The sequence below is a fragment of the Gadus morhua genome, chromosome 5 (assembly GCF_902167405.1).
Source record: "Gadus morhua chromosome 5, gadMor3.0, whole genome shotgun sequence".
NCBI classification, from domain to species: domain Eukaryota; kingdom Metazoa; phylum Chordata; class Actinopteri; order Gadiformes; family Gadidae; genus Gadus; species Gadus morhua.
The window spans coordinates 21,202,709-21,228,783 of record NC_044052.1 but is presented as its reverse complement, the minus strand read 5'-3'; the positions used below and the strand labels follow the sequence as shown (position 1 = coordinate 21,228,783).

At 50.2% G+C, this 26,075-nt stretch overlaps 1 protein-coding gene across 1 annotated transcript in view; it reads right to left on the bottom strand.

Moving 5' to 3' along the window:
• Positions 1-3,695: 3,695 nt before the first annotated feature.
• The window catches only part of kcnh5b (potassium voltage-gated channel, subfamily H (eag-related), member 5b), an 82,188-nt gene continuing 59,808 nt past the window's right edge, over positions 3,696-26,075 (bottom strand). Inside the window, exon 13 of the mRNA XM_030355865.1 lies at positions 3,696-6,486. Coding sequence (XP_030211725.1) covers positions 5,293-6,486 — 1,194 coding nt within the window. The 3' untranslated portion in view covers positions 3,696-5,292. The remainder of the gene's footprint in view (positions 6,487-26,075) is intronic.

Below are 26,075 nucleotides of genomic sequence, written 5' to 3'. Positions count from 1 at the left end.
CAACTCGTGGGTCGCGAGCCCTTGTTGGGTCGCATGACCCGGAACGAGGGTCCGACTCCTCATAGGCTAATAAAAACGTGTGGGAGGGGTTATTTACAGGTGTGCGGTGTAATTACCTCTTTATAAAAAGTTTATATACGTTTATATTACCAGCTAGGTGGATGTGATCTGCATATTTAGATTCTGAACGATAATCATGTACATCTGTATATTGTAATCCGTTGGTATTATAACATGAGTACGTGTGGAGGGGTGTCCATACTTCCAGCTGTTGACAGATGTTCAACAAGATATCTTATAGTGTCTGTGGTAAAATAAAAAGTCGAGCCTAGGCAACAGAGCTCCCAGATCGACGTCCAGGATTAAACACGTTTTAAACATTTTACAAGGATCCATTCTCCGGCAGCTTGGAGACGGGTCTGCTGGCTTACCGTTGCACATTCTGACACTCGAGGAAATAGCGAAAGTCGTCGTGAAGCAGGCCATGTTATTTCCAACGCATCATCAGGCAGAGAACATCGACGACAGCACGTGTCAAAGACGTTCACCTTCGCTGGCGTTTAGTTCGCTTTCCGAGGTGGAGGAATAATTTCCCCCAGTGGAAAGCTGAACAGTCAATATAAACATTCCGTTGACTAACGTAATAACGCGGTGTCTGGGATATCAATCAATTCAATACAACGTGGTTCGCTGAAGGGGACTATCTTATACCTTCATGAATTTATATTAGTTTGTTGTCTCTAATCTGCCTTTACGAGGATTACTGAAGATCTCCCTGAATGACATTACGAGTAACGACCCCCTGGTGTGGAAGAAACTTCAGATCCTCCTCAGCGATCCTACACTCCGACTGCAATTAAGTCTCTACTCACAATACTCACTGCGGGGGGGGGGGGGGGGGGGGGGGGGGGTGATTGATCGCCTTAAAGACAGAGACGATTGGTCGTTTTAGAGACGGAGCTGATTGGTCGCTTTCGAGACAGAGCTGATTGGTTACTTCAGAGACAGAGCCGATTGGTCGCTTTAGAGACAGAGCCGATTGGTCGCTTTAGAGACAGAGCCGATTGGTTACTTCAGAGACAGAGCTGATTTGACCCTTTAGAAACAGAGCTGATTGGTTGCTTTCGAGATAAAGCAAATTGGTTAAAGAGAGACGGGACACAGGTGGGGAACCCGCAGGTTCAATCCCCAACCTCTGCCGCCCAATTACCGCTTGGAAGATTCCTCGCGGGATCGTATTATTCCCCCCAACCGGACGGTGTGCCCGTTCAGATAATTCCGCCAAACGGTAATTGGCAACAGAGATTAGGGATAATCCACTGAGCTGAGGTGGATTTGTTTCGGATAAACTGACAGTGTTCATTTTCCGTAACAAAACCGTCACATACAAAGGAAAAGTAAACCGTAGTTTGGGAGCCTAAATGAGATTCTAAAGTGTTAAAATAGAAATACCTGGAGGCTTATCAGAGATGAGACTGATCCGCTTAAGAAAATAGCTTCTGCCAATCGCTTTTTATTGATATTCTGGGCACACACACTGACAGATAGATGGAGAGAGGGATGGAGAGAGAGATAGATGGAGGGAGAGATGGAGAGAGATAGAGATGGAGAGACAGAGAGAGAATGGAGAGAGATGGAGAGAGAGATGTAAATGGAGAGAGAGATGGAGAAAGAGGCGTAGAGAGAGAGATGGAGAGAGAGAAAGAAATAGAGAGAGAGATGGAGAGACAGAGAGAGATGGACAGAGAGATGTAAATGGAGAGAGAGATGGAGAAAGAGAAGTAGAGAGAGAGAGAGAAAGAAATCAAGAGAGCGATGGAGAGAGACAGAGATGGAGAGGGACAGAGAGAGATGGAGAGAGAGAGATGGAGAGAAACAGAGATAGAGAGAGAGATGGAGGGAGAAATGGAGACAGAGACAGAGATGGAAAGAGAAATGGAGAGCGTGATTGAGACAGACAGATATGGAGCGAGAGATGGAGAAAGAGATAGAAAAGAAGAGAGAGAGGGGGAAAGAAAGACAGATGGAGAGAGAGTGAGCGAGAGAGAGAAAGAGAGAGAGAGCAAGCAAGAGCGAGAGCGAGAGAAAGAGAGAGAGAGAAAGCGAGAGGGATGGAGGTGGAGAGAGAAATAGATGTAGAGAGATCAGTAATAAATACAAACCGACAGGATAAGAAATGCAGAGGCACTAATAATCCAATACTAATATCACTGGCGGATCAATCCTTCACTTCCTGACAGAAACAATTGAGAAAATGCAGAACGTTCTCTTCCTGGTTCCTTAGAGTTGAGGCTGCTTTGCACACTAGTGAGTTAGTTTTAGTAGAATGTCTTAGTTCCCCATAATTAGGTTTTATCTGGTTTCTGATGTTCACTCAGACACGCTCACTAACACACACACACACACACACACACACACACACACACACACACACACACACACACACACACACACACACACACACACACACACACACACACTGCACAAAGGCAGATGCAAGTGAAGGAGAAAGAAAACTATTCTACGCAAACACATGACTGATAATGAAGGAGAGGGGGAGTTTTTAGGACAGGTGTTTATTAAAGCTAGGTTATGCAACCTGGAGAGACCAGCCAGAGCGAGGTAGATTTGGAAAGTATCTAAACAAGTCCCACCCCTCCCTCTCGCCTCCCTCCCTGAAGACGGCAACGGAGAGATTGAGGGAGAGCGAGAACGAGAACGATAGAGAGAGAGGGTGGAGGAGTAAATTACACTCACTGCTGCCACAGCAGCTGTTGTCATGGACCAGGTGAGCGGGTCCGACCGGGCGAAGTCTGAAGCTCCGTCAGACGTCCCACTAGTCCGAGGCTACGTCGTCTCGCTGTGTCAGCAGGAATCCCAGCCACACGTTCAAGAAAGCGGCAGAAAACGCTAAAGGATTTCCTGTAAAAAAAAAAAAAAAAGATGGTCCTAACAGGTGATGATGAGACCCTAAGGACAGTTCTCAAGTCGAGCTGAGGCCGATCAGACTCGGTGAACAGCAGAGCAGTTGACACTTGAGTCTGAGCCATCGTGTTTTTCATCCGTTTCTTTATTAATGTTCATAATATATAAATATGTGTATTCCCCTTCCAACCTGGCGATATCTAACATGGGAACAGTGTATTAACATGTAGTAACATGTAATAACATGCAGATCGCTGGCTCGCCTCCGGGGAACAAGCGAGAGAGGAGCTCAGGTCATCAGGTCAAAACAACATCACATGACATTCTCCATCTTTCTGGACAAACCAAAATCAAACTTTGCATAGTTCAGCTGGATTACAAATTAAGACTTAACATGAGTGTGTCTGTGTGTGTGTGTTTATCCATGTGTAAGCGTGTGTGTATTTCTTTATGTGTGTGTGTGTTTGTATGTGTTTATTTGTGTGCGTGTGTGTGTGTTTGTGTGTGTATTGCTATGTATTGTGGGTGTGTATGTGGGTTTTTTGGTGTGTATTGTGCAAGTGTGCTTGTGTATTACCCTGTATGTGCGTGCTTGTGTGTACGTGTGCATTTGTGTGCATGAGAAGAGAAGGAAAAATCATCTGAGCCGACATTCAGAAAAACTGGCCTTTAGTACATCACCAGGCACACCTGTGTGTGTGTGTGTGTGTGTGTGTGTGTGTGTGTGTGTGTGTGTGTGTGTGTGTGTGTGTGTGTGTGTGTGTGTGTGTGTGTGTGTGTGTGTGTGTGTGTGTGTGTGTGTGTGTGTGTGTGTGTGTGTGTGCATGTGTATGTATGTGTATGTACGGCGTGCAAAAACATCAGGAGCTGTGGCCCTTCCCATAATGCACTGCAGAGTATAAAACTACTCGTCGTCATGCAGGACTAGAACGGTGAGTTGGAGAGAACAGTGATCCATGTTGTATTACCGAGGGGGGGGGGGGGGTTGTCTAAGGCAGGCTGGGATATTCCTCTTATTTCCCCACCGGTTGAGCGTGGATCGCGGCTGGTGGGCTCAGCGCACGCCCGTCGTCATGCAGATACGAACGGGAGAACGAGATCCCCGCCCGCGTTCTGAACCTCCTGGCTTCTCACGCTGAGCCGACTGGAGCATTCGAGCAAAAAAATACAATTACAACTTCGGGATTTTAACCCCGATGGCGAGGAATGGGCGAACGCCGTCTGTGTGTCATCAAAAATAGAAATCGCTTTGAGTAGCTACGTCGCTAACCCGAGGGCGTGTATACAAAGACTCGCCTCAAAATGGGAAGTCCCACCTCTCTGACTTATTCTGTGTTTCGCTTGGACGGTTTTAGGGAAAGAGTGATTGTATTCCTTTCACCTGCGGGGCCAGACAGACTAAGCCTTTAAACCCAATAGGAGGAGGCCTGTGTGCAGATAATCCATGCAGGATCTGGAGCTGCGTGGGAATCGGGGGCATGTATGGGTATAGTGCTACCGATATGCAAACCCTGAAAGTCCACGTAGTAAATGATCGCTGAAAAATAGTCCTTTGTACAGTGAAGCTCAATCCAAACTCGCGGCACGCTTTAAATCACTTTTTGCATGCAGTCAACTGCATAATGTACAGGCAACAACGTACGTCAAATAATTTCTTTGGCAGGCCAGTAACCAGCTGGTCATGCAGACAGAGGTATGTACAGTAAAGAGAGGAGAATGGAGAGGAGTCACTGAGTACTGTGAGCGCTAGTGCTCGCTTCAACGCGCGCCAGGAGTCTTTGTGCAAATGTTCAAGTAGCCAGAAGTCTGAAGCTGAGTTAGACGGGAGGTTGGCCAGCAGCCTAGTCAGTCTATAGCCGAGTTAGCCTGCAGGCTAGTCAGTCGATAGCGGAGTTATCCAGCAGGCTAGTCAGTCTATAGCCGAGTTAGCCTGCGGGCTAGTCAGTCTATAGCCGAGTTAGCCTGCAGGCTAGTCAGTCGATAGCGGAGTTAGCCTGCGGGCTAGTCAGTCTACAGCCGAGTTAGCCTGCGGGCTAGTCAGTCTCTAGCCGAGTTAGCCTGCAGGCTAGTCAGTCGATAGCGGAGTTAGCCTGCGGGCTAGTCAGTCTACAGCCGAGTTAGCCTGCGGGCTAGTCAGTCTACAGCCGAGTTAGCCTGCAGGCTAGTCAGTCGTTAGAGGAGTTATCCTGCAGGCTAGTCAGTCGATAGCGGAGTTATCCAGCAGGCTAGTCTATTCTTTAGAGAGTTAGCGTTAAGCGGCTGAAGCCGATGGCGCAGCAGAACCAACCCGAATAGAGTCCAGGTTCTTCAAAAAAATGCAACCCCCTCCAGTCCAATCAAATCGCTGCACCCCCCCCCCCTTCCCCCTCAGAGACCCTCGGACACCTCCTTCTCCGAGTCGGGGGACACGGGTCTGGACACGGTGAAGATGTCCTGCCGTTTGATCTTGGCTCTGGGCGTGGCGGCCGTGGCGGCCGTGGCGGTCATGGCGGCGGCGGCGGCGGCGGTGGTGGAGGAGGGGGGGGAGGTGGCGGGGTGCGGAGGACCCCCCAGGGAGGGCCGCCGGGGGTCCGACAGCAGGCTGATGATCTGGGCCACCTGGCTCTCCAGCGCCCCCAGCCGGCCCCCCAGGGTCCGGATGTCCCCGCGGAGCTCCAGGCGCGTCTCGTGCAGGGCGGCGTGCAGGGCCTGCTCCGGGATGGGGCAGAAGGGGTGAGGAGACCCCCCTCCCCCTCCCCCGGGGAGGAGGGGGCTGACGGCCGCGGGGGTCCGGGCGTCCCCGGCCCGGTCGATGCGCAGCTCGCTCTTGGTGATGCCGCTGTCGCACGAGTCCGTCTTGCGGAGCGGGTTGTTGGCCGACACGTCGCCCTCCTCCCGCTCCCCCCGCCCGCCGCCCCGCCCCCCCGCCTCCTCCTGGGACAGCGTCTCCACGGAGACCGCCTTGGGGGCGTTGTTGAGCCCCTCCCTCCGCGGCTCGGCCGCGGGCGCCGGGGGCGGGGCCACATTGCCCTTCAGCCTCATCCAGCCGCGGGCGGCGGGCCGGGCCGGAGCCGGCGCCGCCGCCGTGGGGCTGACGGCGGCCTTCAGCCGGGCCTGGGCCGGGCCGTCGCCCGCGGCGACCGTCACCGCGCTGGGCTGCAGCTCCATGATGTCTCGGTTGTTCTGCTTGGTGGCGGCGGGGGCGGGGCCCGGGGCGGGGGCGTAGCTCTGCATGGGCGTCACCTGGGACACGGTGAGCACGCTGCTGCTGGGGGGGGCCCCGTTCTGCTGCAGCGGGGGCCGGGACAGAGGCAGGGAGTGCTGCAGGCTGGAGTGGCCCAGCTGGAGGCTGTGGGGGTGGAGGTGCTGCTGCTGGTGCTGCGGGTCCCCCTGGAGCTGGTTCTTCTCCAGGTCGGCCTGGGAGCCCGACGGGCCCTGGGTGCGCAGCTCCTTCTGCTGCTTGAACTTCTGGAAGAGCTTGCGGACGGGGTGGTCCTGGGGGATGGTCAGCTGCACCTCGTTCTTCGCCCGCTGCCGCTCCTCCTCCTCCTTCTTCACCTCGCTGATCTTACGGAAGATGATCTGAGAGAGGGGGAGGGAGGTGGGGAGAGGGGAGAGGGGAGAGAGGTCGAGGGGAGAGAGAGGTAGTAGAGAGGGAGCGAGGGGAAGGGGAGAGAGGGGGAGAGAAGCGGAGGGGAGAGAGGGAGAGAAGCGGAGGGGAGAGAGAGGGAGAGGGAGAGACAGAAGGGGAGAGGGGGAGTGTGAGGTAAAGGGAGAGAGAGGGATAGAGGGAGAGAAGTGGAGGGGAGAGAGAGGAAGAGAGGGGGAGGGAGGGAGGGAGGGGAGAGTGATGGAGAGAGGGGGAGGGAGGGAGGGAGGGGGGAGAGGGGAGAGAGAGAGAGAGACAGAGATGGGGAGAGAGGGAGTGCGAGGTAAAGGGAGAGAGAGGGAGAAGGAAGAGTAACATCAGAGACCGGATCAGAGCGGACCTTGATCAGACCGGATCAGAGTCAGAAATTAATTGGAATATCTATTTCATTGCAGTATAATGATTGATGCTGTGAGTCAAAGCCAAAGACTATTCCTTTGTCTCAACACCGGCATGAAATATTTCATTGAAAAACTTTGTGTGATGTTGTGAATCGAGAAGGCCCTCAGGGGCTGTCAAGTTTTCTATTTAACTGAAAGGTGCAGCGTTAAAGCGATACAGATGCCATGCAAAGACTAATGCATGTTTGTTTGTGCTTTTGTTAATGCAGTTACAAAATTAATGGCAGAATACATTTCCCCTATGTACTTTTCCCTTCTAATTCAGTGTTTTGTCTGTTCTATCGTGTTGCGGTGACTGCGACTGGACGCCTGGACTCCCGTCGTGGTTAACCGGCCAGCAACCCATCATCAATTCAATATGTTTTGCATGTTTTTACCTGTATGTCAATTATGGCAACCATTGCACTCCTGACCATCCCTGGAAAAAAGGATCCCATGCGTTTCTTCTCTAATTTTTCTTGCCCTTGTGGGGGCTTTGTCAAGGGGGTTGTCATAAACATTTGGTCCGTTAAGCCCTTTGAGACTGTAATGGTGATTATTATTAAATTTCATTTAATGGAATTGAATGTAATATAAGTTAATGCAATACAAGTTCATAGAAAGTAAGTTTATGCACTTTAAGTTACACACGTTACATGCTAACGTGTGCTACTGTTATGGCAACATGGTGACCAAGCTGTTGGTTGGATATCCGTGTCGAGTCATGCCTCTGGCCCCATAAATCCCGTCCGGTCTCCTCCCCTGAGGCTCCGGTCCGGGTTTACCTCGCTCCGGGCCAGGTTACAGTACGTAACGGTGCGTTACATTACCCGCCCACCCTCTTAAGCTCTCCACCGTGATGCTCCACTCACACACTCATCACACTGGTGGTGATGAGTGAGGTCCCCCCCTTCAATGTAAAGCGTCTTTGAGTGTCTAGGAAAAAGCGCTATATAAATTCAATGCATTATTATCATTATTATCTGAGAGGACAGAGACCCTGCCTGGCCCGTGGCCATGTAGCAGCACCCTCCGCCTTATCAGCCCCCACTCAGCTCCACATCGGGCGCCCACTAGCCTGAGGTACGGGAGATTACCACCCGTTTAGGGAGCCGCTGGTTAGAGACGAGAGGTCCCTACCCGTTAGACACTTGTTAGAGAGGAGAGGTCCCTACCAGTTTAGGGAGCCGCTGGTTAGAGACGAGAGAGGAGAGGTCACTACCAGTTAGAGAGGAGAGGTCACTATTACCAGTTAGACGCTGGTTAGAGACGAGAGGTCCCTACCCGTTGGACACTTGTTAGAGAGGAGAGGTCACAACTAGTTTATTTAGACGCTGGTTAGAGAGGAGAGGTCACTATTACCAGTTAGACGCAGGTTAGAGAGGAGAGGTCACTACCAGTTAGACGCGGGTTAGAGAGGAGAGGTCACTACCAGTAAGACACTGGTTAGAGAGGAGAGGTCACTACCAGTTTAGTTGGACGCTGGTTAGAGAGGAGAGGTCACTACCAGTTGAGTTAGACGCTGGTAAGAAAGGAGAGGTCATTTCGACTTTGGCTAGATGCTGGTGACAGGTTAGAGAGGAACCCCTACCTGCTCCTTAATGACCTGTCTCTGTACTGTCTAACCCCTACCTGCTCCTTAATGACCTGTCTCTGTACTGTCTAACCCCTACCTGCTCCTTAATGACCTGTCTCTGTACTGTCTAACCCCTACCTGCTCCTTAATGACCTGTCTCTGTACTGTCTAACCCCTACCTGCTCCTTAATGACCTGTCTCTGTACTGTCTAACCCCTACCTGCTCCTTAATGACCTGTCTCTGTACTGTCTAACCCCTACCTGCTCCTTAATGACCTGTCTCTGTACTGTCTAACCCATACCTGCTCCTTAACGACCGGTCTCTGTCTGTCTGATACAAACATCTTCTCAGACATCTAAAGCCCTTCCACCAAATCACAAAGAGGAGATCTGCTTCGGTCAGCAGAGTCCCCCCTCAGCAGTTCATTGGGGTATTGTAGTGCGTGAACACAAGCAGACCGATAAAGAAAAACCACCACAAATCCATCCGTGCACGCATGGCTCCCTTCCGTTAACTAATGCCACGTGGCTGTTACGTAACAGTGTTGTTGTAGGAAAAACAAAAGGAAATGGACGCCTGCATTAATCATGAGGAAGGGACGGGGGGGGACGAGGGGGACGGGGGGGGAACGGAGGGGGGCGAGGGGGACGGGGACGGGGCTGCTGTGCTGAGCGGAGCAAACAATGACTTCCAGCTCTGGGACCGTTCTTAATGGGGTTTTGGCAAGCCACCGAGGGGGGGGCCACAGGAGATCTGCCAGAAGAGATCCAGAGTGACGAGTCTTCTCTGGGCCCCCAAAGACGAGTGTCTTTGGGGGCCCAGAGAAGGCTCGTCACTCTCGAAGCTTGTTGTTTTATGTCATGGATGCTTGCGATAGGAGGTGGACCGTTTCATACCCTGGGGGACCTCCGGAATGGGCTTTACGGGATGGAACGCTCCCCCCTGAGGCCTCTGGAGCAGTCGATCTGTATACACATCTCTATTTGGCAGGGTCTTTCTGCCTGCCAAATAGAGATGGACCCGACAGAGAACGGACAGGACGGTTGGTGGAGAGAGAGTGGGAGCGACACATGTGATGGTTGGAGGACTAGGAGGTTGGGCTACCTGGCCAGCCTCCCCGACTCAGGTAGTAGTCTGCAGTTCCAGGGGAGTTGGTAGAGAGAGAGAGAGAGGGTAAGGGCGACTCTTTCAAACACGTGGTTGGAGGACGAGGAGGTTGCGCTACCGGGCCAGGTGGTGTTCTATAGTTCCTCCGCTGACGGACCACCGGCAGGCTGCCGTACCGCAAAGACCCCGCGTGGGAATGGAAAGAGAGCCGGTTGGGGTGAGGGCTGGGCTTTGGCGTGAGAATGTGAGCGAGGCGGAAGAGAGTGAAACTCGCTTAATTGGCAAAAAAAAAAATCCCAGGCGGCAGTTTCCGTCTTAGAGATGCTTGTTAAGACGGCTCGTGCCAAAGAGTTCAGCTGCCACTCCGGGCGGATACAATTGGCACTGGCACATGGCCGTGGGCGCCTGGCTGTCGGACGCGTCCTGAAGCTCTTCTTCCTCGTCTTCCTCTTCTTCCTCATCTTCTTCTTCTACTAGATGAAAGGGCCGGCGTGGCTTCGAGTGGCTTGACTCACATTCTCCTCTCGCACGGCCTCAAATTTTTTCGCTGACCTGATTGTCCCTCGTCTATTTCCTTCTGCCATCTTCTCGTTGAGCGTCGCATGCAGGCCCCCCCCCCCCCCGATTCACGGTCCAGGCCCCGCAGCAGCGACCGCCAAGCCAGACACATGCACGGGCACCAGGGGGCGGGGGGGGGGGCCTGAACGGCTGTCTATTCCGGGCCCTCGTCGGCGAGCGAGGTGGCCAGCCAAGGGGCTTGTTTCCGACACATCGTTCCAAGCAGAACGACTCTGACGTCCTGGTGAAGAAGATTCAGGGAAAACAAGGGATCTCGCTTAAAAGAAAATGCACATTATTTATTCATCGGTTTTGAAAACGTAGTGTTTCATTCTTTCGACTTCGCGGGATCTAATTTCCACAATGAGTCACAGAAGCTGCCGTCCCACGATCGAAATAACGTTTTATACGTCAGAGAGAAAAAATGGAGGGAAATTGATGGGGTGGGATGTTTTGGGGGATTGAGGTTCATTTGTCTTACATCAGGGGGCTGGCTCTGAGCAGCGCCCCAGGCCTGAGGGGCTTCAGAGAGGCTTTATCCGGGGCGGCGTGCTGTGTTAATGAATCTTTACTGGGGGCAGGACTGCTGAGACTACACTTATTGGAAAGGGCTTTCCAAGTGGAGCGCTTTTCCAAAACCAGTTATCCATCATCTCAGCGCAAAGAGAACGAAAAACTGCTTGATTCTTGACGGCTGAGAGGTGGTGGGAGCGAATGATTAATACGGCACCAGAGTTGAGTGAGCTCAAAGGAACTCAGAGGTGTTAATTAATATAAGACAAAGTTACTGAGGGGATTTTATTTAAAGGTTGAGCACATTCCTGCAATTGGGATAATACAGATTGATTACATGAATAATGTTATTGGGGTCTTTAGCCAATCAAAGTCCCACGTTCTTCCCCCATCCGTCTTTAGATTCACTTGAAAATTAGATCACAGACGCAAAAATGTATGTTTCATCCATGAAAACACAGTAACACACACAAAAACAAGTATTTCTATACAGGCTTTGCCAAATGCCTTCATTATGAACAATGGTTAACTCATCAGAAAAGGGTTGTTTTCTATAGTACAGTGAAGTATTTCACTGTATAGGGGAGGAGGCATTTCCATCACTGTGTGTCCAGAACAAAGATGGAGAATGTTTCAGAGTATCGCAGGGGTCTGTCTGAGATCTCCAGTATGGTTGGACACCCGAGAGAAGAGAGATTTCCTCCTCAGCTGCTGTAGCTACCATTTGGAAAGACAAGCTGTCTTCACAGCCTGTCCTGTTCATGCTCTAAGAGCTTAGCGAACGGATACGGATGCGTTCACTATTATGGCTTTCATTTGTCAGACGGCCAACAGACACACTGGCTTCACTCTCCTGTGACAGTGTCCTAGCGCTGCTCTCCTGTGATCCATGTGACATGGCGGCATCAAAGTCCCTGACCGAGCTGAGTCGTTCACTGTCCTCCGAGACGATCTCCTGAACTGCAGACGCGAGAGTGGGCTCCATGGCCACTGAGGTTTATGTGCGGAATGCAATATTCCACCTTGTGACCCAAAATGGTGGCGCATTGGTTAACAGATGTTTAGTCCATGATGGTCAGGCCAGTGGCCAGGTTTGGATAGGAAGGCTTAAGGGTTTGGATTAAGAGATAACGGGTTTGGATTAGAATGCTAAGGGATTGGATTAGACGGTAAAGGGTTTGAATTAGAAGGTTTAGGGTTTATATTAGAAGGTTAAGGGTTTGGTTTAGAAGGCTAAGGGTTTGGATTAGAAGGTGTAAGGAGTTTAATTAGAAGGTTAGGGGTTTGGGTTAGAACGTGTAAGGAGAAGCGTTAGGAGGTTAAGGGCTTGGATAAGAAGGCTAAAGCTTTGGATTAGAAGGTTTAGGTTTTGGATACGAAGGTTAAGGGTTTGGATTAGAAGGCTAAGGGTTTGGATAAGAAGGTTTAAGAGTTGAGATAAGAAACCTACGGGATGAATTATAAAGTTAAGGGTTTGATTTAGATGGCTAAGGGTTTCGATTAGAAGGCTAAAGTGTTTAAAACATTTAAAACATTGATGACACGTTGGATTTCTCAGTTTTCTTTGCGGTTTCCTTGGTGATCTGGCGTGGAACATTGGTTTGTCGCCGAGGTGGCCGTTCCCTCTTGATGTTTTCTACTGCAGTGAGGTTCTCCTCTGCCAAAGATAGTAAACGGAAGTGTGTGCTTGTTTGTGGCTGTTGCGATTCTAATTTGTTCAACTCTCTCCAAAGACCATTCGTGCATTCTCCAATTAGGAACGTTTCCTCTGCCGATTTGAGATGATTTCTGCTAATGGAAAGCGGAATGAAACAGACTTCCCTGGGGGGCTTTTCCACTAGGGCTCCTGTCAAGTCATTCAGGACACGCTTCTTTCATAGAAACCATACTGTGGACCCCAACACAGGTCATTAAGAGCAGGAAGGGGTTAGACAGTACAGAGACAGCTCATTAGGGAGCAGGTAGGGGTTAGACAGTACAGACACGGGTCATGAAGCCACACACCGGCACCCAAGCGCAGCAGAGCGCTATTTCACTTGCGTCAATTGCCGCCCCCAGCACCGATAGGAAGCAGCGCGCTGCAGCACCGTTGTGATATGTTTTGAAAGAAGCAGATCAACAAACCTAGTCGGTATAGGCTACCATAACGTCATACCAGTTGTTTTATGACTACATATATGGCCCTGATGCCCATGATCCTCTCTTTGTGCTTACAATGATAGTCACATTCATTCATAGTTACTTTATGTACATTCAGGCACACTGACGGTTTAGTCACTTTACACACTTTATTTACTTTCATTGCTCATTCTTTTTGCAGTGTGGAATTATTCATCTAGTGCATCAACAATCTCCATATGTACAGGACCTTCTATCAAGCCGGGATGTTGAAACAGCTTTAGAAAAAGGCTTTTTCAGGGGCGGCGACGCTAGGGAATAGAACAGGGGTGTGAAGCCTAGTCTAGTCGGCGCCGGTGTGGGCTAGTACGTCCGGAATCATGGGGGCGGAGTTTTGACGCGCCGCTTTGGCGCCGGTGTGTGTTGGGTTTTAAGGAGCAGGTAGGGGTTAGACAGTACAGACACAGGTCACTAAGGAGCAGGTAGGGGTTAGACAGTACAGAGACAGGTCATTAAGGAGCAGGTAGGGGTTAGACAGTACAGAGACAGGTCACTAAGGAGCAGGTAGGGGCTAGACAGTACAGAGACAGGTCACTAAGGAGCAGGTAGGGGTTAGAGAGTACAGACACAGGTCACTAAGGAGCAGGTAGGGGTTAGACAGTACAGAGACAGGTCACTAAGGAGCAGGTAGGGGTTAGACAGTACAGAGACAGGTCATTAAGAAGCAGGTAGGGTTTCAGCAGCAAAGACACAGGTCATTAAGGAGCAGGTAGGGTCCAAACAGTGAATACAGGCATAAGATCGACCCCAGTGGGAGTTTGCTACTGTTATTGCCATGTGTCAGGTAAACAACGGCGGCTAACCTCTTAGTAAACCAGCCGTAAAGAGCGTGCCGATCCAGATAAACACACAGACAGTCCCGCACTCCAAGAGCCATCTATTATTCAGAGCTCCTCCACAAGGGGCATGCCGGCTGTATTCAGCTGCTAAATCGACAACAGCGCGGAACCCTGGAGTCAGAAAACATAGCCTAGAACCATACGGAACCATACGGAACCACACATAACCATACAGAATCACACAAGACAACTAGGAACCACACAGGGCCAAACTGCTCATCCAGAGATATACAGACTATAAATATCTGTATATTGCCCCCATATCTCTAAAGATCTCCTTGGGCTCGAGAAGGAATTATTGGGTGAGTGATCGCTTGAATAAATTCTGCGCTTGTAAATATATTAGGTTTGAGAAATGTAATAAACACAGAGAAATATACGGAAGACTGGAGCAATGAGCCTGAATAGCAAAAGTATTGAGGAGGATTCTCAGCGGCAGACTGAGTCGTGCCATCGGAGATCATTTTTGTGTTTTGATTTTTTTGTAAACGAAGGAAGCTGGAACAATAAGGAACGGGGATTAGAGGCTGGAACCAGTATAAAACACACACACAAAAAGACACACCTCTGCCCACGGGGTCTACATGAACCAATCAGATGCCTCTGGTTATTTTTGGTGGCAGACTTCTGAAGCTCTCGTTACCGTGCCGACGAGAGGCTGGCTTTCAGCATCGATGAGACCCTCAGGGGGGCCATGCCCTTCTTCTGGTCACCTCTACCCTCCCCTAGTCACCACCACCTTCCCACCTCTCCTCCACCCTGCCTCCCTAACCTCCACCTTAACCTCTATCCTGCCTCCCTAACCTCCACCTTAACCTCTATCCTGCCTCCCTAACCTCCACCTTAACCTCTATCCTGCCTCCCTAACCTCCACCTTAACCTCTATCCTGCCTCCCTCACCTCCACCTTAACCTCTATCCTGCCTTCCTCACCTCCACCTTAACCTCTATCCTGCCTTCCTCACCTCCACCTTAACCTCTATCCTGCCTTCCTCACCTCCACCTTAACCTCTATCCTGCCTCCCTAACCTCCACCTTAACCTCTATCCTGCCTCCCTAACCTCCATCCTAACCTCTATCCTGCCTCCCTAACCTCCACCTTAACCTCTATCCTGCCTTCCTCACCTCCACCTTAACCTCTATCCTGCCTTCCTCACCTCCACCTTAACCTCACCTCCACCTTAACCTCTATCCTGCCTCCCTCACCTCCACCTTAATCTCTATCCTGCCTCCCTAACCTCCACCTTAATCTCTATCCTGCCTTCCTCACCTCCACCCTCACCTCAACGCACCCAAGTCACCTCCATCAGGGAGCGATGCCCACATCCAGGAGATCACCTCCACTCCCACCATGTCGCCCCCAGGCCCAATCCCATTTCTACCCCTTACCCCTCCCCCTTACCCCTCCCCCTTGTTTTGAAGGGGTAAGGGGAAGGGCTAAGGGGAAGGGGTAAGTGGTAGAAATGGGATTGGGCTTTAGGCCCAATCCCATTTCTACCCCTTACCCCTTCCCCTTACCCCTTCAAACCAAGGGGGAGGGGTAAGGGGAAGGGGTAAGGGGGAGGGGTAAGGGGTAGAAACGGGATTGGGCCTTAATGTTGCTGCCCACCTCCTGGCCCACAGGCCAGGGAGGGCGACATCGCTGTGGGGCCTTCAGAGTAATGCCCCCTCTTCACCCAGGGGTTAGTATTATTGGATGGCAGAGGAGTGGGGGGGAGCAGCCGGCAACAATTTTCTAATAACAGTATATTACACTTATTATGGGATGGAAACAGAGGGTTAGGGAGAGGGGGTGGAAAGACTGCTGGAATCAAAACGACATAATGATGGATAAATGATGATTATCAGGGATGGACAGAGAGAATGAGCGAAAGAGAGAATGACGGAGGGTATGATAATGATAAATAGTATAATGATACAGATAAACGAAGAGAAATGTGTGTGCGTGTGTGTGTATGTGTGTGTGTGGTCCGTGCGTGTGAGGTGCGCGCGTGCGTGTGTGTTTGTTGCGTGTGTCTTTGTGTGTGTGTGTGTGTGCGTGTCTGGGCGCGTGTGTCTGGGCGCGATTGTCTGTGCGCGAGTATCTGGCTGTGTCTCTGTGTGTGCGCGTGTGCGCGCGCGCGCGCGTGCGCGTTTCAATCCTCTCTCTACATCTGCACATCCTCGGCCCAGCTCCAGCTTCCGTCCGAGTTCACTTTACACGCGTCTGAACAGTGACACCTCACCTGGCATTTCCCCCTCCACACTGAAGCACTCTCCCTTGGAGCGGGGAACCATTGTCCTCGCCACAGCCCATACGAGCACACACACACACACACTCCTCAGTGTAAGAACAGACCAGAGGACGTCCAGGCTGGCCGCAGTCCCTGTGGATTTATCACCGTAATGGACCGGCAGAAAGTTGCTACGGCTGCAGTCTGCAGGCGAAAGCACAGTCTCACCGCACATTTCAGGAGTGACGCAGCGACTTTCTGTGCGTGTCTGAGCACCCGCGGGCTGGCATCGAACCCACGGCCTTCCCGGACAGCCTACCGTAGTGCAGACGCATTCAGCTGGAAATGTTTCTGCGGCGCGTTTGATAAGAAAGGGTTGGAGAGCCCAGCTGGTGCTCAACAGTATTTGGCTTCATTCTTCAGCGCGCATCTCACCGGTCAGGGCCTCACGTCCACCCAGTCATGCGCACATTCATACACACATTAATACACCCATTCATACACACATTAATACACCCATTCATACACATATTCATGCATTCATTTATTCAGTCCCCCGTACACACATTCATGTGCACATTTATTCAGTCATCCATACACACATCCATGCAGACATTTATTCAGTCCTCCATTCACACATCCAAACACACATTCATTCAGTCTTCAATTTAGTCTTTCATTCATACACAAATTCAGTTTGTCATACGCACATTGATTCAGTCATTCAGACATTGATTCAGTCATTCACACACATTCCTACAACCATTCATTGATTCATTCATACAGAACCTTCATTCACTCATTAATTGACACATTCGCCCACCGACGGCGGTGTCTCCCATGCAGGACTACAGCCAGCTGGCCAGGAGCATTTGGGGGGCTGTTGCTCAGGGACACCTCGGCACTCAGCTGGGAAAAGAAATGTAAAAAGGTGCCACCCCAGCTGACTGGCAACCCATACTGGGAGACGCGCTCAAAGGTTCTGCCCACGGCTAAAAGCATCTGGGCGTGAATTTGGTTCTTCCAAGTATTTAGGCCCAATCCCATTTCTACCCCTTACCCCTTCCCCTTGTTTTGAAGGGGTAAGGCGAAGGGGTAAGGGGTAGAAATGGGATTGGGCCTCATTCTCCCTTGTCACCTTGTTCATTACTGAACCAGCGGCAAAAGCAACAACAATGCCTGCTGGGTAATTAACGCCAGGTGCATGGCCCTTGAAGTCTGCTGGCGCCTCGTTATGACAACAAGGAGGAGAGTCATTCAGTTGTGTGAGTAGCTCATCTCTCAGATCGCTGTCCTGCTTCCTCTAGCCTGGTCCCTCAGCTGGAGAGACCGTCCCCACTGTGTGTGTGTGTGTTCCAGAATAAAACATTAGAACATGATGTATATGTTACATGCTTTAAGGCAGTTGTGTGTGAGTGCGCATTTGTGTGAGGGTGTGTGAGATTGCTTGTAAACGCACGCTTGTGTCAGTGTGTGTGCTTCTTGTATGCGTGTGTGTGTGTATGAGTTTGTGCGTGTGTGTGTGAGTTTACGTTTGTGTGTGACTGTGTGTGTAAGTTTACGTTTGCGCGCGCACGCGCGTGTGTGTTGGAGGTTTCAATACTATACTTGATTGCATTCCTTCTGAGTAATAACCCTCTACTCTATCCTCTATCCCCTCCCCCCTCCCTCCCTCTCCCCTCATCACCCCCCTCCCTCCCCCTTCTCCTACAACCCTCTCTTCCCTCCTCACCCTCTCCCCCCCTCCCTCCCTCTCCCCTCCTCCCCCCTCTCTTCCCTCCTCCTCACCCCCTGGGTGGAGTAATACAATATAATTTCAGCTGTAACACTCGCAGCCGCTCAATAACAGACATTGATTAATCACAGCGCTAGGGGCCCAGCGCTAACGCTAGGAGCTAACGGCCCCTGGAGGAAGTGGCTGTGGGCGGCGGCTCCTGGCACCGCGACGCCGGAGACGCCGCCGCGCAGAGCGGGGAGCCGGGAGACCGCTAGCACGTCGTGCTCCGCTGCAGTCGTCAGCCGTCTAAAAATAGCTGCGCCGAGGTTAGCGAGCGCTAGGGAGGAGGCAGTGGTGGAGTTAGCGAGCGCTAGGGAGGAACTAGCGCTCAGGTTAGCGAGCGCTAGGGAGGAGGCGGTGGTGGAGTTAGCGAGCGCTAGGGAGGAACTAGCGCTCAGGTTAGCGAGCGCTAGGGAGGAGGGGGTGGTGGAGTTAGCGAGCGCTAGGGAGGAACTAGCTCTCAGGTTAGCGAGCGCTAGGGAGGAGGCGGTGGTGGAGTTAGCGAGCGCTAGGAAGGAGGCGGCACTGAGGTTAGCGAGCGCTAGGAAGGGGGCAGTGGTGGAGTTAGTGAGCGCTAGGGAGGAGGCGGTGGTGGAGTTAGCGAGCGCTAGGGAGGAGGCGGTGGTGGAGTTAGCGAGCGCTAGGGAGGAGGCGGCGCTGAGGTTAGCGAGCCCTAGGGAGGAGGCAGGGATGAGCCTGAGAGTAGGCCTATACTTTGCATTATGACAAAGCAGAGAGGTGGTTTGAATATTGTGCAAGTTTTGAGCAGTTGCACTGCATGACTAGAGCTATTCACCTCGAGAAACCACTTAGCAGCTCTTGACGGATCACACTGCGACATTACTCTAGTGGGTTTATTCAATTACCAACCCGATGGCATTATTAATAGGTAGCGCTTCTTGGTCTCTTCATTCTATGGACCCCCCTGCCATGGCCTCCAGCCTGGTAACTCCATCCTGGGGAGAAACCTGGAACATTTCAGTTCAGTTTAACGTCCGTCGCTGTCGTCGGTCCCGCTGATTCTCACACTGCAAGGCGTGTGCTACCACAGACTTAGAATTTTGTTCTCAAGCCCGACCACAAGACGAACGAAGGGGAACTCGCTGAACCTTTGTCATTCTGACGGTGGCTGCCGGCTCCTCGACTGAAGCGTGGGCGGGCTGCGTCCCCTGACTGGGGGCCCATATCGTACATGTTTAGATCTCGTCCCCGGGATATCACTGGGGTATTCAGACCCTGTGTGACCCGACCTTCTACCGGCGGTTCTGAAGTGAGATTCGCAATCCTCAAATTAAAAGGATGAATATGAAAAGTCACAAACACACACACAAACAAAAACACACACATTCAAACAAACACAGGCACACACGTTATTACAAGGGTATGTTATGAGATTCTTCGAGGATAAGCCCATCATAATTTGTTGTAATGCGGGAATGCATTAAAGTCATAATGCGTGAAAACAATATAATATAGAACATAGCAACTAAAATATAGAGAGAGAGAGCGAGCGAGCGAGCGAGAGAGAGACGGGGGGGTTGTATGGGCCCCCTGGTGATAACGGTCATCACCCCCCTCTCACTCTGTCACCATGGAGACCAGAGACTGGCAGAGGAACAGATGCACGCAGACAAACACACACACAGACACAAACACACTCAAATTGACCTAAAGTTTGTGTGTTTTTGTGTGTGTGTGTGTGTGTGCCAGTCTTCGGTCTACGAGCTATCTTGTCCTCGTCAATGCAGTTCAGACTGGAGATAGAAACTCTGTGTGAAAATGTGTTTGGCATGCGTGTATGTGCATACGTGTGTGTGTGTGTGTGTGTGTGTGTGTGTGTGTGTGTGTGTGTGTGTGTGTGTGTGTGTGTTTTGTGTTTGGAGAGGGAGGAATAAAGTGGGTCATTTTTCCCTCTTAACTCGAGCAGTTTATTATTTATCAGATAAAGAACAGGATGAATGAATGGAGGAATGGTTCCTTGTCCCCTCTCTCTCTCTCTCTCTCTCTCTCTCTCTCTCTCTCTCTCTCTCTCTCTCTCTCTCTCTCTCTCTCTCTCTCTCTCTCTCTCTCTCTCTCTCTCTCTCTCTCTCTCTCTCTCTCTCTCTCTCTCTCTCTCTCTCTCTCTCTCTCCTATTCTCTCTTTTCTCCCATTACCACATGCCTCAACACACACGCACACACACTAACATACTGAAGTCATACAAAATGTGTTGCAGTCACGCAACAATAAATGGGTAGATGGACTAACACGGACAGACCAGGGAGACGCTTTATTTTCTATCGATTATTAAAGGAATGCAAATTAAAGTATGACCAGAGCGCCAACGCACAGACTCAGCATGCAGGTATTAACCAGGCACAAAATAAGAGCAGTCAATCATCAATTATACATATGCTGCTTTCCTCTGTTAGAGACACACACACACACACACGCACACATTTAACCCATCTACTAAAAACATGAAGATGTGCACACACAGACATACACACAAACACACGCACACCCACCCACACACACACACACACACACAAACACACACCAGTGTGTGACTTTCATATCCACCTGCTTTCATCTCTCATTCACACTCACTTGTGTGTACACACACACACACACACACACACACACACATAAACACACACACACTCTCTCTCTCTCTCTCTGGTGCACACACACACTCTGGCGCACACATACACAAACTCTGGTGCATGCACACACACACAAACACACACACACACACTCTGGTGCACACACACATACACGCACACACACACACACACTCTGGTGCACACGCACACACACACACACACACACACACACACACACACACACACTCCTGTTCATTACTAAGGTAGGAGCGGCACGGAAACCTCGACACAGAAACAGCGGAGAGTGGCGGAGAGCTGACGGGAAGTGGAATTGAAATCGGTGCGAGAGACGCAGAGCGCATCAGACCGGGCCGGGCTGCCACCGCGTTACGGGGCACACTATGGGGGTGGGGGTTGTCATGGTAATTATGAATTCACTCGGAGGGGGTTTGTGTCCTTAATGACGAACCAGACCTTAGAAATAACTAAACATTGGTTTCAGTTCTATTTTTGGATGGCGTTCCTTCAGAGGAAGCATCTGACACATAAAAGGATGTTTTAATATCCACGGCGCAGAGCTGTGTGAGCAGTCAGGGGAAAGAGAAATGTACATCCTCTACTGTATCTGGATTGGTGTCGACTGCTATCGACTGTATCTCTACTCTATTTCTACGGATCTCTACAATATCCATACTGTTCTCTACTGCCGTGGGCTCTCTCTCTCTCCCCCTCTCTCCCTCCCTCTCCGCCTTTCTCCCTCTCTGTCTCAGACCCTAAAGGCCGGTCCTATGTGTTCCACGTGTATCATCTTCAACCATGTACCGATGCGTTCATTATAGGGGCAGATCTCCCCTCCTGGGGGGCCGGAGGGAGCCCCCCCAGGAGGGGTTTAGCTCGGCGGTGTGGGGCCGCGGCTAGCCACCAGCTAGGCTCTGGCTTCTATATTTAGCATCTCTGAACGCAGCCCCAAAACAACAAGGAGTTGATCCTGCTCTGGTCGGAGAAACAACAGCTAGTGGGACACACACGCGCGCACACATGCACAGACACACACACACACACACATGCACGCCCACACACACGCACATGCACTGCCACACACACACGCACGTGCATGCCACACACGCACGCACAAGCAAGCCCACACACATGCATGGCCACACACACGCACCCACATGCACGCACACACATACACGCCCGCACACACATGCACACAATTAACAAATATTAACCTCCTCTAGGGTAGCTGAGCCTTGAAGGTCTACTATAGCTTAACATGGACCGGGTAGTTAGGGTGAGTTAACTACAGGTCTAGAAGGACCGGGTAGTTAGAGTGAGTTAACTACAGCTTAACATGGACAGGGTAGTTAGAGTGAGTTAACTACAGGTCTAGAGGGGCCGGGTAGTTAAAGTGAGTTAACTACAGCTTAACATGGACAGGGTAGTTAGAGTGAGTTAACTACAGGTCTAGAGGGACCGGGTAGTTAGAGTGAGTTAACTACAGGTCTAGAGGGACCGGGTAGTTAGAGTGAGTTAACTACAGCTTAACATGGACCAGGTAGTTAGAGTGAGATAACTACAGCTTAACATGGACCGGTTAGTTCAAGTGAGTTAACTACAGCTTAACATGGACAGGGTAGTTAGAGTGAGTTAAATACAGGGCTACAGGGCCCGGGTAGTTAACTACAGTTTAACATGGACAGGGTAGTTAGACACAATGAGAGGAGACAGTATTGTGGTATGGGACTGTGGGCATGTTTGTTTAAATAGAGTAGTATATATATATATATATATATAAAGATACATATATAAAGATTGGCAATATTCCTATGTCGCTCCACATTATTGCTCTCGCTCTCACACATTCAGTGTGTGTGGCTCTCTCTCTCTAACACACATTCAAAGTGTATCTCTCACACACACACACACGTGTCCCCATAAGGCAAACGTGTGATGGTCTGATATGACAGCTGGGCGAGGGGTGAAGGTGGGTTTGTGGGTCCAGCAACACATCCAAGCCTGCCAGAGACACACACACACCCTTCCTTCCGTGCGGGCAGCATGCCATGAATACAGTCAGCCATCTTACTCATTTCCTATTTATTTATCTGTCATGTTTGTTGAATGACACACACACACAGAGAGAGAGAGAGAGAGAGAGAGAGAGAGAGAGAGAGAGAGAGAGAGAGAGAGAGAGAGAGAGAGAGAGAGAGAGAGAGAGAGAGAGAGAGAGAGAGAGAGAGAGAGAGAGAGAGAGAGAGAGAGAGAGAGAGAGAGAGAGAGAGAGAGAGAGAGAGAGAGAGAGAGAGAGAGAGAGACAACCCTCCATGCTTCCTTTAATCCTGACAGATAATGAACAGAGCCGGCTGAGCGCTCTCCGACACGTTCCATGGTTGGCTCATGACAGCGTTGGACGTCTTCCCCACTGAAGAGGAGCCGGACGACCAGAGAAACACAGAGATACAGGAGGAGGCGAGATACTGGAGAAGGAGGCGAGATACAGGAGGAGGCGGACACAGGAAGATGAGGAAAAGGAGGAGGTCAAAGTGCCCTTACAACCAAACTCCGTTCTAGAACCAAGGCTCACATCTCTCCCTCTCTCCCTCTCTCCCTCTCTCCCTCCCTCTCCCTACATGCATGTATTTTTATGATCCGTTATCTTAACAAGGTCTAACCACTTAACTTAACAGAATTATCTTAATGAGGTCTTGTTAAGATAAAGATTAATAATATACAAAACATTGAATAAAATATAGACCATGAAATAATAATCAGTGTGGTTGGAGGAAAATGATCTCAAAGCACATTGCAGTTGTCACACATACAGAGAGACATCACAGCTTCTTTCTGTCTTTATTAATAAGTAGATAGAATATAGGTGTCAGAACAAATAGGTTGTGGATCCAATCCCACAAAAAAACAACTTTAAGTCACTTCAGATGAAAGCATCTCCTTAATGTACATTAACATTAAGGGCATTTAGCAGACCCTTTATCCAAAGCGACTTACAATAAGTACATTTGTCAGCAGAAGGGGAAACAATATATCCCTGGCAGAACAGTAAGGTTGTTCATAGAAACAAGTGCCAAGCACGAACAATCACTAAGTTAACCCATTCCCCGTACAAAACAAAGAGAGCCAGGATAAGATAATAATAATTATAATATATTAAACGTATACAGAGCTTTTCTAAATACTGAAAGATGCTTTATGGAGTGAACACAAAATAAAATAATTTAATAAGAACATATAAGTAAAAAGATAAAAAGATGAAATAGAATAAAATAAAATAGGTCGCTAGCAAACTAAAATAGGTAAACAAAACTAGGAATAGTTAAAAGGAGGACGGGGAGAGAAGGGAGGGAGGGTATTTGGTGAGAGCGATCTTGAAAAGGTGGGTTTTGAGAGCATGTTTCAAGATGCTCCTCAATTTTATGTACAATTTGTGCGACATACAATAAGTGTGTACTTCCTTAACGTAGCTTAAAAAGCTATTCCCACCGGCAGCGGTTCCTTTCGAAGCGTCTGCTAACCAGTGAACACGCTGCGCCCAGAGAGCCGAGCCATGATGCGGAGCGAGGCATGTATACCACGGGTGTATCCGGGACTCCGCTCGCGGGTCCGGTGTGGCTGTGAGCCTCCTTAGAAACACTAGGAAACACTAAGCCAGCAGATCGGGGCTCCAGCAAAGTCAAAGAGGCCTGCTGCCACTGCCTGTCCGCCCCTGGGCCCGCGGTGAAGATTCAAACAAACAGAGGCTCGTTAAAATCCTCCTTAGCATTTCTGCTACATATTGATTAACAAAAGAGAGCGGGAACAAACGGCGTCGAGACTCTGCAGACTGAACCGGTAGCCAGCGTCGGGAGCTCAGGAAACGAGCACAGGGAGTGCAGTTCACTAAAGAGGTCGTGTATCTGTGATACCTCCACTCGGAGGCAGGAGGAACAAGGGATTCCGGGAAGGAAGCGGGGAAATGCATAGAGGGGAATGTATTCATCAGGGATACGCGCGGCATGGTGAGGAACACAGGCATTAGAGGCGGTCGGTAATTGGTCGTTGGCCGCGGTGGGCTCCCTTGTCAACAGATAGGAAACTCGGCGTGTAAAGGTATACCTTTCATTTATTCCCAGGCGCCTATCTCTTTATGTTGTCTTAATTGGTTTAAGTTTAAGAGATTATGAATTGGCCCAGACTCAGAGAGAGCGAGAGCGAGAGAGAGCGAGAGCGAGAGCGAGAGCGAGAGCGAGGGACCAGAGGGAGACAGTATGACAGACAGAGACAGAAGGAGACGGTGAATCATGAAAGGGTGAAGCGGTGGTTAAGTGCTTAGGGACGCAGGTTGTCTGAAGGGTTATTATTTATAATGTGAAGGACAAGACAGTTACAGGCTGACAGTGTCTCTACACCCCTCCTTCTGTCCCCCTCTGCTCCTCCTCCCTCCACCTCCCCTCCTTCTGTCCCCTCCTCCACTCTCCTCCACCTCCCCTACTTCTGTTTACTTCTCACTCCTGCTTCTCCTCTACTCGCCTCACTACTCCTCCTTCTCTCTACGGTTCTCTTCCTGCCCTCCTCGACACCTTCGCTCCGTGCTACTCCTCCCCAGTGCTTCTCCCTACTCCTCTCTACTCCTCCTCTACTCTCAACTTCCTCCCCTTGTCCAAACTCCTCCTCAACTCCTCCTCCATTCCTTCCCTCCTCTCCATTCCTCTCTACTCCTTCTCCTACTCCTCCTCCTCCTCCTCCACCAGCCTCTGTGTTGTCTGGCCAGAGGCTGGTGGTGATACTGGTACATAACGAGCAGAGTTCACCTTCATGCGAGAGATGAGAAGGGGCACAACATCACTAGACGCTACTCATCTTTTGAAAATAGCTGTTGCCTGACAATATATTTTTGACACTCAATTATAAGAGCAAGAACAATGGCGCGTTGGACAAATGAATCGTCTGATCAGACAGCGTCTGATCGGAATGACGGCCAATCAGAGGCCAGTCATGTCTAGAACAGCGAATCAGAGAGAAGCCAATTAAAGAACGACCAATCGAAAAACAACCAGAGAAATACGAACGCTTGATCAAAGTTAAATTAAAGTGCACCCTTGACACAGATAAAACCTGCCAATTGCGGCATGATACAAGAATTTAAAGGCACGTTAAGGGGAAAGGTGTGATCATTTAAAAGCTTGTTATGGCCGGAGTGCCAGATGGGCAGGCTCTGCCTCCTGTGACGTCATCTCATTGATAAACTTGCAGTCCTCCTGCAAGTTGCAGTGCCTATGCACATTTCAATAATGCTAATAGGCAACATTTGTGGAGTGCAGCTTGGTCTTGCCAAAGGGTACTCGATCACACACTTTTATTATCATAAAGTACACAATAAACGGAGCAATGAAACTTCAAACAGACACACACACATGTATATACAGACATACACACAGACACATATTCCAATCACACACACACACACACTAAGACACAAACACACACAGATTTTCCACCTCATCAATTTTGTCTTTAGCCATTCTGCTTTATCTATGGAAAACATATGCACAATCATTCACTCTCTAACACACACACACACACACACACACACACACACACACACACACACACACACACACACATCGACACACACACACACACACACACACACACACACACACACACACACACACACACACACACACACACACACACACACACACACACACACACACACACACACACACACACACACTCCCTGTCTGCCAGCATGGTGTGTGGGGGGGGGGGGGGTACCTGTGTTAGAGACTAAAGGT